Genomic DNA, 14,356 nt, shown 5'->3' with positions numbered 1-14,356 from the left:
AGTAGAGAAACATTGAAAATCAAGCAATTCAAAGACTTCATTCCCGTTGCCGCATTCGCTATCATGTTTCGTTTGTGCTAGTCATTCCTCGTTTTCGCATTGCCATTCTCCTCGTCAGGACCGGACCCATCTTCCGTATCCCAGTTATCAACAGCGTTCTCATCCCAGTTATCAACTTCACGCTCTAAATTTGTAATGACACCGGTCTCCTGCGGACCCGTATCCTCATGCAAACGGGTACTTTCCAAACTGTTGAGACCCAATTCAATATCGTCGTCATGAGGTTCGCCTCCAATGTCATCCGACAGGGCACCGAAACGTGCTTGTCGCCGTCTCTCCAACATGCGCCGATGGTACCATCCGCAGATACCGATAGCTCCAACACTGCCCACTACATTTGCGACAATATCGAAGGGATCGAAAAGTCGGTCATTGGGGAGTAGACCTTGCACTATTTCAGAGCCGATTCCGAGACAAAATGTGCAGGCTAAGAGACTGGCCTGTACAGCTCTTCGGCGGGATGTGTCAGGTATCCAGTAGAACACGAGAGATAGTAGGAAGAAAGTTATGAAGTGCAGGAATTTATCGTTGGGTTGTAGGTTCGTCGGTAAAGTATTCGATGTGCTATGTGGTAAGAGTCCCATATAAGCAGAGAATAGAAGGAGTAGCACGAATGCGCCTGCGTATGAACATCGATTAGCATGTTCGCATTCAGTGAGGATCATACTATATAGCACATGGACCTCCAAAGGATTTGTACACTTACCAAGGAAATAGAAACGGATCCTCATATTTAAAGAATATATGCCTCAGACCCAGAGAAAGACTGATTCTCAGCGTTCTCGACGAATATGGCCACGCAATCTAGAGCTTCGGAAGCAGATCGAGATGCCGTACTATTGTCGATGCCTACAGGCATAACAGCATGAGTGTTGACCAGAGAATAGGAGCAGCTTGTTTTGGTGAACGACCCTCAATCAGAGTATGCAAGCCATTCACAGCGACATTGTTCAATGAATCAATATACAACAACGAGTTGATTGTTGTAGATGTGAATGTTTGAAGCGGCTGAGTCTAGTTAGCGTCGTCAACGGCCAGCCAAGCACGGGAGCGGAAAATGGGGCTAAGATCACTGAAAAGGGCAACTACGCATCTGGTCTGCGGAGGCCGCCAAACTTAACGGCCTCTCTCAACCTCAGTCCGTCATTACTACCAGAAAGAGCCCTACATCAGCCATCAACCATCCACCCATTTTATCATTTGGATCTCCAAAAATCACACTGCGATATTGCTCGCACCCTGGAGAATAAGCTACTGATTTTTTAGAGCTCAAAAAGCTCCCGCTCTGCCCTGGACCGACCCAACGAATCACGTGTCCCCCTCGACGGGGTTTCCTCAGGGCGCGGATATGTCCCTCGGTCAAAATTTGGCCTGGATGCCCCCAGGCCATCTACGACCCCCGGATGATCACCATTCTGATGCGCGCGGTATCAATGGTCTATCTAGAGGCTCGTCTGGTACTCGAACGCCCCAAATGCGCTTTTCCACCAGCGAACAAGGCTCCCAGGCTGGAAATTTAATCTCCGATGCTGACGCTGCCGCGGAGGAAGATGCTCGCATCACGCTTTTTCGCGACCTTTACAATCGCAGCGAGGCCAAGATCAACGATTTGTTCAGCGCGAAAAGAAGCAAATCCGAACCTTCGGAGGAAGATGCCATGGCCCTCGAACCCTCGGAAATTACTCCGGCGCGTCCTCAGGACTCCGCCCGACCGGCCAAGAAAGTTGCGCGAAAAATCGATGACGATGATTACGACGAATCTGATGACGAAGAAGAAAGTGAAACACAGGAAGATGCGAACGCGTCTCCCTTGAAGTCCAAATCTGCTGTAACGCAGTTCCACGATGCATCGCCCGCAACAGCTACTCCAGCCGAGAGCGGTAAGGATATCAAGAAGGACACACTCGAGGGAATACGGAAGAAGCTTGAAGAGGGCAAAAAGGCGACGGAAGAGGCTGCGCGACAGAGCTTTCAGACCATTTTCTATACCCTCGAGAACGACCATGATGCTATGAAAGAACAGGAACGACTGGAGGAGTCGGAGAGACTCGTAGAAGCTGAAATGTCCGGACAAGGTGTTAACAACGCTGGGAACAATGCGACCAGTGGTGCCAACGGGTATGGCTCACTGAGCAATGCCAATCTCGGCGCATCCAGCCTAACATTGAAGAACCTGATCGCCCGCATTGATATGAAGCGTACAATGGTGCAAGCATCCGACGCCGAGCTTCGCAGCTTGATGAGCGAGGTCCGCAAAAACCGGAGTAAGTGGGCTAGCGAGGACAAGGTTGGACAGGAAGAACTTTATGAAGCCGCTGAAAAGGTTTTGAGCGAACTGAAAGCTATGACTGAGCACTCGTCGTTCTTCTTGTCCAGGGTCAACAAGCGCGAGGCGCCTGACTATCATACTAGTGAGTGTAACTTATGAACAAGTCATTTCTATACGTCATTGCTGACAGTTGGTAGTTATCAAATATCCGATGGATTTGGGTACCATGACAAAGAAGCTGAAGACATTGCAGTACAAATCAAAACAGGAATTCGTCGATGACCTCAACCTGATCTGGGCCAACTGTTTGAAATACAACGCTTCACCGGAACACTTCCTGCGCAAACATGCCTTGTACATGAGAAAAGAAACAGAGAAGCTGGTCCCCTTGATTCCTGACATTGTGATCAGAGATCGCGCAGAAGTGGAAGCAGAGGAACGGAGACTCCAGCTTGCCGAAATGGATGGTGCCGAAGAAAGTGATGACGAGCCTATCATCTCGTCAAGAGGCAGAAAGGCTCCCGGAAAGACATCTCAGAAAGGAGCAGCCCCAAGCCGACAAACGCCAAGTGGCTCAGAGGCCCCATCTGGCCCATTAGGCTCACAATCAAAAAACTCAGTCGGCCCCGACGCAGATGGACTGGCAGAGGGAAGTCAAAATGGGTTGTCAACTCCACCTCCTGGGACATTAACACCGCTCGGTGCAAATGGCGTTGGAGCAGCCAGCTCTGGTAGTCAGCTCGACGCCATGGAAATGGACAGTTTCGTTGCACCTGCTCTGACCCTGGCCGGCTCTTCCGCGATTGGTTTCGATTACGATGACCCCGAATATCAGGTTTGGAAACAAGTCACTAAGAAGGATCGCGCTCTTATCGCAGCTGAAAGGCATCGTCTCTTTAAGGGAGACAAGCTCAACGTTGAAGAGCCCGCGCTACTTCGAACCAAGACTGGCATGCGAAGATGGCTCAAGAATCAGAAACAGGCTGGCCCTGACTCTGATAAAGCGGCCGAGTCCCAGAGTAACGCTTTGCAGCCTGGGACCAGTGAAACTCTTGCCGAGGGAATTGAGGAAGATGACGACAGAGTCATTCCGGACTATTACGATGTCATGTCAGGCCTCCCAGACATTCCACCCCATCTCGTTTGGCGCGAAGATGCCGAGGGTAACGTGGTTGACAATCTTGAAGAATTCTTGCATATTCTGCCAAAGGGATCATTTACGCAACCTGATAGCAAACTATCTCGAAGGATGGATGCTAACATGCGACAAATGCAAGAGACGAGGAAGATTTGTTCCAAAGTTAGCATTGTCAAGCAGATGCAGCTTCAGTCTCAGGTGTATCAGAATCAGTTCCAGAAGTACCAGCCCGAGCCGTTCGTGGAACAAGATGTGTCGACCCATGTTATGAATGATGAAGGACCTGTGATCAATCCATGGATCTCGAAAGCGGCACTCCAGCGGTCTGTTGGAAAGATTCTTTACCATACTGGCTTTGAAGAGTATCAGCCATCAGCCCTGGATGCCATCACCGATATCGCTTCTGAATTCTTCGTGAAGATCAGCCGAACCTTGAAAGAGTACATGGAGGCTCCAAAAGTTCCAGTCGCTGAAACCTCTGATGTGTTGAATCCAGGTACCGTGCAATACAAGTCGCAGTATACACAGCAGGAAGCCATTCTTCATACTCTTTCAGCAGCGGGAACTGACGTTGAATCTTTGGAATCATATGTCAAGGAGGACATTGAACGTGTTGGAACAAAGCTTGGTGTCATTCATGAGCGCCTCCGTGCCCACTTCACAGAACTACTTCGACCAGCCTTCCATGATTCTACCGGTGATGGCTCGAATGCATTCAATGACGGGAGCGAGCAATTTGTTGGAGGCGACTTTGCCGAAGATATTGATGAAGATTTCTTTGGTTTCAAGGAAATGGGATTGGATAGAGAGTTTGGTCTTGCTAGTTTGAGTGTGCCGTTTCATCTTCTCCAAAACAGGATGTACAATGCGCATCAGTCACAGAACACAAGGTAAGCGTCAACCATGCTACAATTTGTACACCCACACTAATTTTTAATTAGCACTTCCCAAACCACGAGCACTCTATTCCCAGTCCCACCGCCGTATCCACATATCACAATGGAGTCGTTGCCTTCACAAATCGGCTTGGTACAGAATTTCTTCTTGCAGAAACTGCAAGCCAACGGCGAAGAACCTATTACGGAGGATCTCGAGCTTCCTCTCAAACAACGCCCGTCTCGTCCAAAGCTTCCAGGATCAGGAAAGATTGTTCCTCCCAGCAACTCGAACCTCACAACAAGCCCTCAGAAGCGACCATTACCGCCAAGCATCGCACAGATATCTTCGAGTAAAGGCGGAATTAATTTTGCAGAACCCAGCAAGAAGAAGGCCAAAAAGAACAATGGTACCGCTGCCGATGCTTCTTCCCCAACTACAATAGGACCTCCAGGCAATGAAGATTCTCTCGCTTCCTCGATTAGCGACTCGAAGCTCTCCACGGAGAATAAGTCTGTGGACGACCACGCTGCTACCATCAAACAATCTGCTGAGCATGCCAAAGGTGAAGTTGGGACAACGAACGACGGCGTTGGCATGACGGACTCTGGCGCTACATTGACTGGGGATGTTGATCAACGTCATGACAAACTTAATGGTACGTACGCGCAACAGTATACTCTCTAATCATCGATGGCTTTCTAACAAGATTGCAGGGATCCACTTTGCTAACAATGAAAATGCCGCTGGTACGAATAGTATGATGAGCCCGGAAAGCATCAACGGTCATTCCTAAAGGTAGCCCTCGAGTCTTCTCGCGTCGCTCGGTACTGCTCCCTTCTTGTCAATACACCACCATATCGCCGTGAACCTGCTCCCCCCCCCAAAAAAAAGATTTTTTTGCAAAATTTCGTTCTTCAAGATGTCTCCCACGAAGTCATCGATCATCATACCCACTGTTTTGATTCTTCTTGATGTCATTCTCTTTTCCTCTTCTTCATCCGCTGTCTTCTTTCATTTACTTTGATCAGTTGTATGTATCTCAGTCCTACGATCCATGAATTTACTACGAATGGCTTGTCCGGGCGGCTGTATCTTGGGTGTAATCTATCATCAGTATCATGTTCATACAAATGCATTATTCTTACCGCTACCATGATCACCGTGGTGAAGACTTGTGATTCGGGGAAACTACCACGGAAAAGTGTACTATCTCGTCGATGCTAGTAAAGTATCAAGAAAGCTTTCATTGAAATGATTCTATCCCTAGTTTCCTTCTGGAAAAGATACCATCTGTCTGTTGATGCCTCCTCATATCATAGAAATCCAGTAACGGTCGTAGCTAGGATCATGAGAGTTCCCAGCTTGTAAAGCTGGGTACAATCGACCAAACTAGTTACATCGAACCGACTGTTGAAGAAATAAAAGAAGAAAACTAATCATGACTATGACGATGGCGCCCTCCTCCTAGTGGAAAGAAATATTTCACGGCTACGCCTGCGTTCGTTAGAAAAGCCAGCACAGAGAGCCAGTTGCAGTCGAACAGCAAGCCACCTTGAAATGCACAAAAACAAGTTGATCATGACATCAAAGGCGCAATATGAAAGAAATCCACACTTACACCCCTGGGTTTTAAAACGGTCCTGTCCTAAACGAACCACATATCCAGATGGTTACCACTGTCTTTCTTCATGAGAAGCAATTTCTTTGGGGCAGCAGATTGGTTGATAGGAGAATCAGACTCCTCCGAGCTTTCAAAGAACTCGTCCTGGCTCTGACACTTTCCGCGATTTGAGATCAGGTGCGCGTAGTAAACTGCTGGAACTATTGCTAGTTAGTTACCGGCAAGAACATAGAAATAAGGACATTACTTACATAGAGACACCGAGGTCGTAGATCGAACATATTGATAACAATGATTGTTAATCATGTTCTGAAGTTGCGCCGGTTGGTGCTTCATTTCATCGCGAATAACGTGATAATGAACAGGCTTCGCCGTTCCTTGCAGAGCCACATGCGAAATCAAGAGGAAGTCCCAGTCATGTGGGCTGGTGACATCGCGTTCAATCAGGGTACCGGGGAGCGCATTTCCGTTCTTGTCTGATGCAGCCTTGTCGTTTGCTCGTGGAGCTGCCCGTATGTGGTGACGCTTGTTGGCAATAACCACAGTGATTTTTGGAACTGTCTTTTCACCGCTACCACGGCAAATAACATCTTTGATGATAGGAACTTCCTTCTCAAGCACCTGCGCGAACTGCCCAGTTGAAACGCCGTCTCGAAAGTAGTAGACGCACTGAGGACGACGCCCATTTCCGACTCTCTTGGTCCATTCATCGACCAAGGGGGTGAGCATATTCTTCATGTTATCCTCATCAATCATCTCCACTCGGCTATAACCAGTTTGGCAACTACCCATGTATTTGACGCAGTTCTGATCGGCAGACACAGATATGGCAGTCAACGACGCAGCAGTACTGCCAGGTGCTGCATGGGATACATCCGCACCGATGATCATGCAACCCGCACGATTGAGTGAGTCTTGACGGGGAGCGACCTTGCAAGTCACACCGCCCAGCTTAGCGTTGACTTTCATGGCCACATTGGATATATACTGAGGTTGTTTGCGCTCCACATGAGCTCGCTGCAAGACCTGAGAAGCAACTCCAAATCGACAGTCACAGGACTTCTTGATTCGGTGATAGACAAGAGTATCTTTATTGGGTACAATAAAAAGGAGTAGCTGTGGGCGTTGTTTGAAGTGGTTGCCAGTGGTCACCCAAAGGCGATGAACGCCCTCAGCAGTATCACCAGTGAGTTCGAGGATGACTGGCCGACCAACGATAGAGCCACCGTGACCTTCGTACTGCTTGGAAAACAATCGAAGAAATTCCTCTGCTTGTTGCAAAGTCATACCATTTCGGCCTTGCTTGAAGATACCAACACCCCAAGATTTCACAGGGATTTTGTTGGTCTCAAGGAACTTCTTGCCACGCAAGTCCCAACGACCTTGAGTTTGCGGATTATGTTTGGCATTCGCAAACTGGATCTCTGGTGCAGGGAGAAGACGACCCTTGGTTAAAATTGCTTGGTCTGAGATCTTCATACCGAAACGTTTGAGCATAGGGTCTGTGGAATGATCGAGCTTCGCCTTGGCGGTTTCGATATCGCTGAATCGAAATTGAGGACGACGAACCGCATGTTTAATCATCTCGGCGGTTTGCTTTTCGCTCAGCTTGTGATTGTACCGCTGTAGCCCAACGACTTGGAGGCACTCCATAGGGTAAAAAGTTCTGCGGGGTTGAGTCGTCATCTCGACCACAGGCAATTCTGGGCAGTAAAGTGTCAAGTTATATTTGCGCTTGAAGTAATCGAAAATTGAAATGTCTTGTTCTTTTCCCGTAGCGGGATCTGTCCACAGGAATGTCCATTCGTATGCATTCTTAGTAAGAATCTGGTGAATGCGCAATTTGCGGTCGGTAGTACAGCCTTTGAAGACTGGTTTGACCTCCAGATGGCGCAGTTTATTCCAGATATGAGTGTGAGCCTTGCTGTATACGTATCCGGCAAAGGGGTTTTGAGGATTTACGTTCTTCGGCTTCAGGGCCTGAGCAGTTTTCTTCCAGTCAAAATTTCGAAGGAAGCCGTCTGCGAGACTGACAAGCGTCACCTGCCGCCAAAATGCGCAAAGAACGCTATCGACGTTAACAACAAGTTTTCCACCCTAGATTTCTTGTCAGAGAACTGTACACGGAGGCTAAGATTTGAAGAGCACTTACAAAAGCAGGTCTAATGGCTTGATAGAAACCCTTTCGAAGATCAAGAGTGCTGTCGAAGTTGTGGCCCTCTTCCATGGGATCAAAGAATGACCGTTTAACCGGGGTGTACTTGGTGGAAGGGGATTCACGCAAAAGGTGATCCATGAAATTAAGCGCTTCAAGAACTCGCTCGTTGAAAGAAGCCTTCTTTTGTAGCCAGCTTTGAAGGACTTGGAGGTTGATGGCCTTCGCCTTCCGAACGATAATGCGATAAGCAGGCGGCTTGTCATTGTCAATCTTGTTGTTAAGATTGACTTCTACCGACTTCATCTCGTCATAGCTGTTGGAGGACCTGTTTCAGTTTGTTAGAGGCAAGGACGGAAGTAGTTTGAGAAGTGGACATACCAGGCAAGCTTGTTGCCATCGTAAATCATATCCTTCCAGGTGTTCTTTCTAGCGGTGGTATCCCAAGCAAACTTTCGCGAGCGGGGTGGAGGCTGTTCATGCTCCTTGCCGATCTTCAAGATGGTCACCTAGGAAAGCTCTGTCAGATCTTCGTTTCTCCTGGAGAGGTTGGCAACAGACAGGACACAGTGACTTACATCATACTGATATACGTTCTGAGTGGGAAACCCGGTAATAGGATAAGCGTTGAGGATTAGCATAACCTCGCGACCAGTGGTATTGAATCCCGGACGGGGCACGCTGGTACTGCCTTCAAGGTACTGTCGATAGATATCGTCAGCTTTCCGTGACCCAATAGAGCCTCTGATCTCGGCGATTCCCGCCTGTGTAGCCATAGTGATTCAAGTAAACGGTAACAAATCAAGAAGGAAATAAGAAGCCAAAGTTGACGGAGAACAGTAGAAATGTTTGTTTTCTACCGGGAAAAAGGTGTGGTACAGATTGTGCGAGGAACGAATATTGAAGATAATTGCAAAAGTAGTCCGCAGGAGAAGGGACAGACTTGAATATTATATATCCCAGACATGCGATGACCGCCATACAGCTCTGGCCACCAACAGCCAGTCAATCCCACATCAACGGTGCGAACTTCTCATAACAAAAGGACAATGGAGAATGATACCTGGCCATTGAGCTGCATGACGCGCGAAGGGGATTGATAGAGACAAACAGAGTACCGACACAGTATTGTGCGACAAAGAAACCAAAGACAAAGATAGAAAGACGCACCTGTTTACCAAAGGTAAAGGCTTCAGGTGGCAAATCCAGATTTTTGTAAGGATTGACAAACGGTTTTGGGTCCCTAGCGGGATCCCCCTTCGTCGATGCCATGAGGACGGGCGTATCCTATTGTGGGGTGTTATGTTAGCCTTGAAGAGGAAAGAAACAATGAATGAGGTGCGGAGTCAATATATACAAGAGGATATTACCGGCAACAATGATGAATGTAAAGTAAGATTTAGGACAAAGAGAGGCTAGAAGCTTGAGCTTGCTAGAAACAAAGATAGAGGCTAGACAGAAATGGGATCGAAGTCGAAAATGGGAGACAGGGGGAGACAGAAGTTAATGATCATGAGAAATCGTGAGATGAAATCGAGAGTTTGTTGAAGTCTCCAAATGAATGAGCTCAAAATCGAAGATGAGAAAACGGGCGGGTAAGAAAGAATAAAGATGAGAGAAAATCAGAGAGAAGGAGAGAAATAGTATGATGAAAATGACATTTGATTGATATGATGAAATGATGTGAACTGACCTTAATGTAGATTGCCGGTTGAAGATCGTGTCTTCGATAATGAGGTTCTGTGAGGGGGAAAGTGAGACGAGGATCAAGACTAAGATGATGAAGGGAAATGGGAGCGGGAAGATGAGCAAGAATATGAGAAGAAGTAATCAGCTAATAGGAGGTTGATGGAATGAAATATGGAGGAGAAGAAGAAGAAGAAGAAGAAGAAGAAGAAGAAGAAGAAGAAGAAGAAGAAGAAGAAGATGATGATGATGATGATGATGATGATGATGATGATGATGATGGTCAGGAAGATGGAGAGAAAGGTGAAAAGGAGGGTGAACATGAGGAGGTAAGCAGGAAGAGAGAGGCCTGGGGATTTTGGCAGGAAGAGAACAGGCTTCGCTTACCTGTTTCTGGCTAAAATGAGGGTTCTGTAGACACTGATACGAGATCAAATGAGCAAAGAGAGGAGACGGTCCCGAGAGGAAAGGATGAGATAGAGATGGTGAGTGGAAGGAAGCAAGGATAATGACAAGAGAAGATGTGAGAGGATGAAGAGGAAGAGAAAGAGAAAGAGGCAGAGAAAGAGAAGATATCGAGGAAAGAGGAAAGAAGGCACCTTCCCGATTGGGGTTGTCAAACACTACCTAGGCACGTGATTGGCCATCTCGAGATTTGCAGCCCTGGCGTTTACAACTTGCCAATATCAAACGCGCGGATCTCGTGATTTCCGCTCGTTTGTCGACCTCCTTCCCGGTTTGGGAGTGTCAAACAGCCAGGCATGCCCCTGGGCGCATCCTCGATGAGTCTGGTTGAGGAAGGAAGATACCATGACGGACTTTCCAAGCCAGTGCCCATGTGCTAGTTCATGTCAGTGTCATGATCATTAACCAGAATATCGAGTCCTATTGGCCGCGCGGGGGGGGGGTGGTCCGCTTACTCAGGTTGATAGGATAGGTGCTGGCTAACTGGAAATAATGCCTTGAACAACATCCGCCTCATCCTGAAGCTTCGAGAGACATCGGCGAGACTTACGCATAGCGGTCTACGGATATCAACACAGAGGCTGGTGACTATCTCCTATGTATCGTTCAGAACAGATTCGTCTGGCTTTGCGAGTATACGTGGTTTCATGACGCTAAGATGTTGATTGCTTTGCTTCTCCCAAACCCGTTGGATCAGGGGCATTCCGACAGCGCTGTTGCGCCACAAAAGCATGTCCAACAAAGCCACAATTAGTTTCTGGCAATTACTGAGAGAGTTTGGGTGAAAGAGGCTGAGTTCGATACTGGTATGTCTGTATTTAGTACCTATGGAGTACATAGTTAGTGGCTGTGACTTGAGATCAGTGGAGACGAGCTCGGCCCGCTTGCCTTCTCCCATCCGATTGGGAGCTTGGAATATAGCCAACTATAAATAAACAGAGCTGCCTGTCTGTAGATGATTATATTCCATTCTCATTCACTTTTATTCATATAAAGACTCAGGCTACAAGACAGCGTTATATTATTAATCAAAACAGTAACCAATTACCATTGTGGCGCGGAACAATCGAAGAGCGTTGACTTCATATTCCTGCTTTTTTGGGCTCCCCGCCGTGATTGCAGTTCTCGCCGCTTGTTTCGTTGGATTCAAGAACCAGCAACCAGCGTCACGAAATTATCCTACGGGCCTTTCTGTGATAAACACCGTGAATACTCAAGGACAGGATTTTGAGATGTCTGGATTGAGATCAGTGGTATACTTTGTCAATTGGGTATGGTTCTCGCACGACTGAAGCAACCCCGCTATTGTTATACCAATTGCCTTCCTATCTGAAGTCCTACCAGATATCCGGCTTTTTCGTTCTCGGACTCTGAATTGGCTTCTTAGTGATCTACTTGGATAGTGCTGATAGGCGTTTAGGCAATCTACGGGCGTAACCACAACCCGCAAGACCTCCCCGCAGATAAACTCACCCATGTGCTATACTCATTCGCCAACGTCCACCCAGAAAGCGGCGAAGTGTAAGTCAATCTTAATGAATTATCTTCGAGTGTGTCACCCAAACCTCTAACGAGATTGTATATAGTTACCTGACAGACAGCTGGGCCGACACTGACAAGCACTACCCCACCGATTCATGGAATGACCAAGGCACCAATGCCTACGGTTGTATCAAGCAACTTTATCTGCTCAAGAAACAGAATAGAAAATTGAAAGTTCTTATCTCAATTGGTGGCTGGACCTATTCTGCCAACTTCGCGCAACCGGCCAGCACAGAAGCTGGAAGGGAGACCTTTGCTAAGACGGCCACACAGTTGGTTCTTGATTTGGGTCTTGACGGTATTGATATTGATTGGGAGTATCCACAAGGTACTTCATCTTCCAAAGGCTTCATTATTTGCCTAGTATATGATTACTGAAGTGAGTGCGTTGTATAGATGATACGCAGGCTCAAAATTTCGTTGCTCTTATACAAAAATGCCGTGAGGTACGTTTACCATCCCCCTTCTCGTCATGAACAGTTAGGGCTAGATGCTGATTGATTTGTTAAAAGACGCTCGATCAAGCAGCAGGCCCGAATAGGAAGTTCCTTCTCACAATTGCTTGTCCTGCCGGTAAGGTCACAACCACTGAGGAGTACGCCTCATCCCTAATTCGGTTTTATAGGAGCGTCGAACTATCAAAAACTTCGTCTTAGTGAGATGACACCTCACCTGGATTTCTACAACCTGATGGGATATGACTACGCAGGTCTGTTATGACCTAACCCACTGACAGGCAACCAGAAGACTGATTATACGCACAGGATCATGGGACCAAGTCGCCGGCCATCAAGCCAATTTGTTTCCATCGAACCAGAACGCTCCAGCCACCCCATTCTCTACCGTCGGCGCCCTTGATTACTATATCAAATCCGCCGGCGTTCCTCCCTCAAAGATGGTGCTTGGAATGCCACTCTATGGCCGTGCGTTTCAAAACACTCAAGGACCGGGCACATCATACAACGGGGTAGGTGAAGGTAGCTGGGAACAAGGCGTATGGGACTACAAAGCCCTTCCCCGGCCCGGTGGCAGCGACCAAGTCGACCCGGAGATTGGGGCATCTTGGTGCTACGACGGAAACACAATGGTGAGCTACGACAATGTCCAAGTCGGCGAGATCAAGGCCAATTTCATTCGTAACAATGGACTGGGAGGAGGCATGTGGTGGGAAAGCAGCGGCGACAAAGGCGGAAGCGCCGCTGCGAAAGCAGATGGTTCGCTAATCGGTACCTTTGTAGACACCGTCGGTGGCGTGGGCGCTTTGGATCAGTCGCCGAATAATCTCGAGTTTCCAGAGAGCAAGTTTGACAATATACGGACAGGCATGCAGGGCGCTTGAGAACCGAAATGCACAGGATTCACTCAGGGCGTTCTCTTTCAGCGGATTACTTACTTCTGTAAATAGTACTACTGCAATGACAGGAAGAGAAAATTGCCAGAATGAACCAATTTCTTTTTCTACATAGTCTTATCTAAGCCACAAGGGCACATGACAGTCCAAATTTTCATTTTCATCACTCCTTCATATCGAAATCGTAACGAGACGTTTATTTGGATTCATCGAAGATGTAGGTAAGGTGGCACTTTCCGCAGTACTGACGGTTGTGCATGGCAGCCATGAAGACACCGGCACCACACTATTGAAAAAATTAGCATTTCGTCCCGAGCATAATTTCAAGTGAATTAAACGTACCTCGGCGGAAGGACATTCACGGCGGAGACGCTCGATCTTGCCATCGCCATCAACCTTGTAGTACTTGAGCACAGCGAGCTTGGTCTTCTTGCGCTTGTGCTTGATCTTCTTAGGGGTGGTGTAGACCTTCTTCTTGCGCTTCTTACCACCACCACGGAGGCGGAGGACCAAGTGAAGAGTGGACTCCTTCTGGATGTTGTAGTCGGAGAGGGTGCGGCCGTCTTCGAGCTGCTTTCCAGCGAAGATCAGACGCTGCTGGTCGGGGGGGATACCCTCCTTGTCTATGGCGAGAAGTTAGTTGATGACCATGCGAACTCGATTTTAGTGGTGTGGTAACTGCATACCCTGAATCTTGGACTTGACATTGTCAATGGTATCGGACGACTCCACCTCAAGGGTGATAGTCTTGCCCGTAAGGGTCTTGACGAAGATCTGCATCTTGATGAAGGCCTGTAATCGCAAAACGTTAGTATTCACAAGAGTTTTCGGCAACGCCACGACGTGGATGACACAGGATGTCTTCCATGATGAGAAGATAAAGACTGTTCAAAGCATATGCTATAGGAGTTGCTAGGTGTGACATACCTCGACAAGTTGTCTTCCTCAACCTTCAGAACGGATCGTTGGTGAACAAAATTTATCGGCAAGCGGAGCGGTCGTGATAAAATGATTGTGTGGTCACGTGCGTGGTGGCCCTCGGGTTATCGTTTCCGCCGGCCTGCCGACAGTCCATGTCACGTGACTGGATCGCGATTCATGGTTGCCTGAGGTTACGGGCAGCACCCGGCTTCTTTCGAGCTTGTTTAACAGCACAACATCCCTCGCAGGAGCACAAAAGGAATATCGTG

General features: G+C 47.8%; 6 protein-coding genes across 6 annotated transcripts; 3 read left to right on the top strand and 3 right to left on the bottom strand.

The window, feature by feature from the left end:
• Positions 1-77: 77 nt before the first annotated feature.
• On the bottom strand, positions 78-791 carry EYB26_000810 (uncharacterized protein; the record flags this gene model as incomplete). The annotated part of the gene is made up of 2 exons (XM_054260124.1): positions 78-679; positions 767-791. The coding sequence occupies 2 exons, from the start codon at positions 789-791 to the stop codon at positions 78-80; spliced, it is 627 nt and encodes a 208-aa protein (XP_054116099.1).
• Positions 792-1,408: 617 nt separating this feature from the next.
• Positions 1,409-5,139, top strand: EYB26_000809 (uncharacterized protein; the record flags this gene model as incomplete). The annotated part of the gene is made up of 4 exons (XM_054260123.1): positions 1,409-2,471; positions 2,527-4,357; positions 4,409-5,001; positions 5,060-5,139. 4 exons carry the CDS (start codon positions 1,409-1,411, stop codon positions 5,137-5,139), a joined length of 3,567 nt encoding a protein of 1,188 aa, XP_054116098.1.
• Positions 5,140-5,991: 852 nt separating this feature from the next.
• EYB26_000807 (uncharacterized protein) lies at positions 5,992-10,827 on the bottom strand (the record flags this gene model as incomplete). The annotated part of the gene is made up of 11 exons (XM_054260121.1): positions 5,992-6,167; positions 6,219-8,064; positions 8,120-8,450; positions 8,504-8,631; positions 8,701-8,823; positions 9,293-9,409; positions 9,816-9,862; positions 10,196-10,205; positions 10,628-10,649; positions 10,729-10,756; positions 10,824-10,827. 11 exons carry the CDS (start codon positions 10,825-10,827, stop codon positions 5,992-5,994), a joined length of 2,832 nt encoding a protein of 943 aa, XP_054116096.1.
• On the top strand, positions 9,452-10,209 carry EYB26_000808 (uncharacterized protein; the record flags this gene model as incomplete). Its single annotated transcript, XM_054260122.1, has 2 exons — positions 9,452-9,514; positions 9,964-10,209. The coding sequence occupies 2 exons, from the start codon at positions 9,452-9,454 to the stop codon at positions 10,207-10,209; spliced, it is 309 nt and encodes a 102-aa protein (XP_054116097.1).
• Positions 10,828-11,505: 678 nt separating the features above from the next.
• Positions 11,506-13,154, top strand: EYB26_000806 (uncharacterized protein; the record flags this gene model as incomplete). The annotated part of the gene is made up of 7 exons (XM_054260120.1): positions 11,506-11,544; positions 11,694-11,794; positions 11,860-12,143; positions 12,212-12,261; positions 12,328-12,388; positions 12,441-12,524; positions 12,580-13,154. 7 exons carry the CDS (start codon positions 11,506-11,508, stop codon positions 13,152-13,154), a joined length of 1,194 nt encoding a protein of 397 aa, XP_054116095.1.
• A 208-nt stretch (positions 13,155-13,362) lies between these two features.
• On the bottom strand, positions 13,363-14,266 carry EYB26_000805 (uncharacterized protein; the record flags this gene model as incomplete). The annotated part of the gene is made up of 5 exons (XM_054260119.1): positions 13,363-13,452; positions 13,509-13,789; positions 13,853-13,958; positions 14,094-14,106; positions 14,247-14,266. 5 exons carry the CDS (start codon positions 14,264-14,266, stop codon positions 13,363-13,365), a joined length of 510 nt encoding a protein of 169 aa, XP_054116094.1.
• Positions 14,267-14,356: the final 90 nt, after the last annotated feature.

Source organism: Talaromyces marneffei, chromosome 1, assembly GCF_009556855.1.
Source record: "Talaromyces marneffei chromosome 1, complete sequence".
In the NCBI taxonomy this organism is placed as follows: domain Eukaryota; kingdom Fungi; phylum Ascomycota; class Eurotiomycetes; order Eurotiales; family Trichocomaceae; genus Talaromyces; species Talaromyces marneffei.
This window is presented reverse-complemented; position numbering and strand designations above follow the sequence as displayed.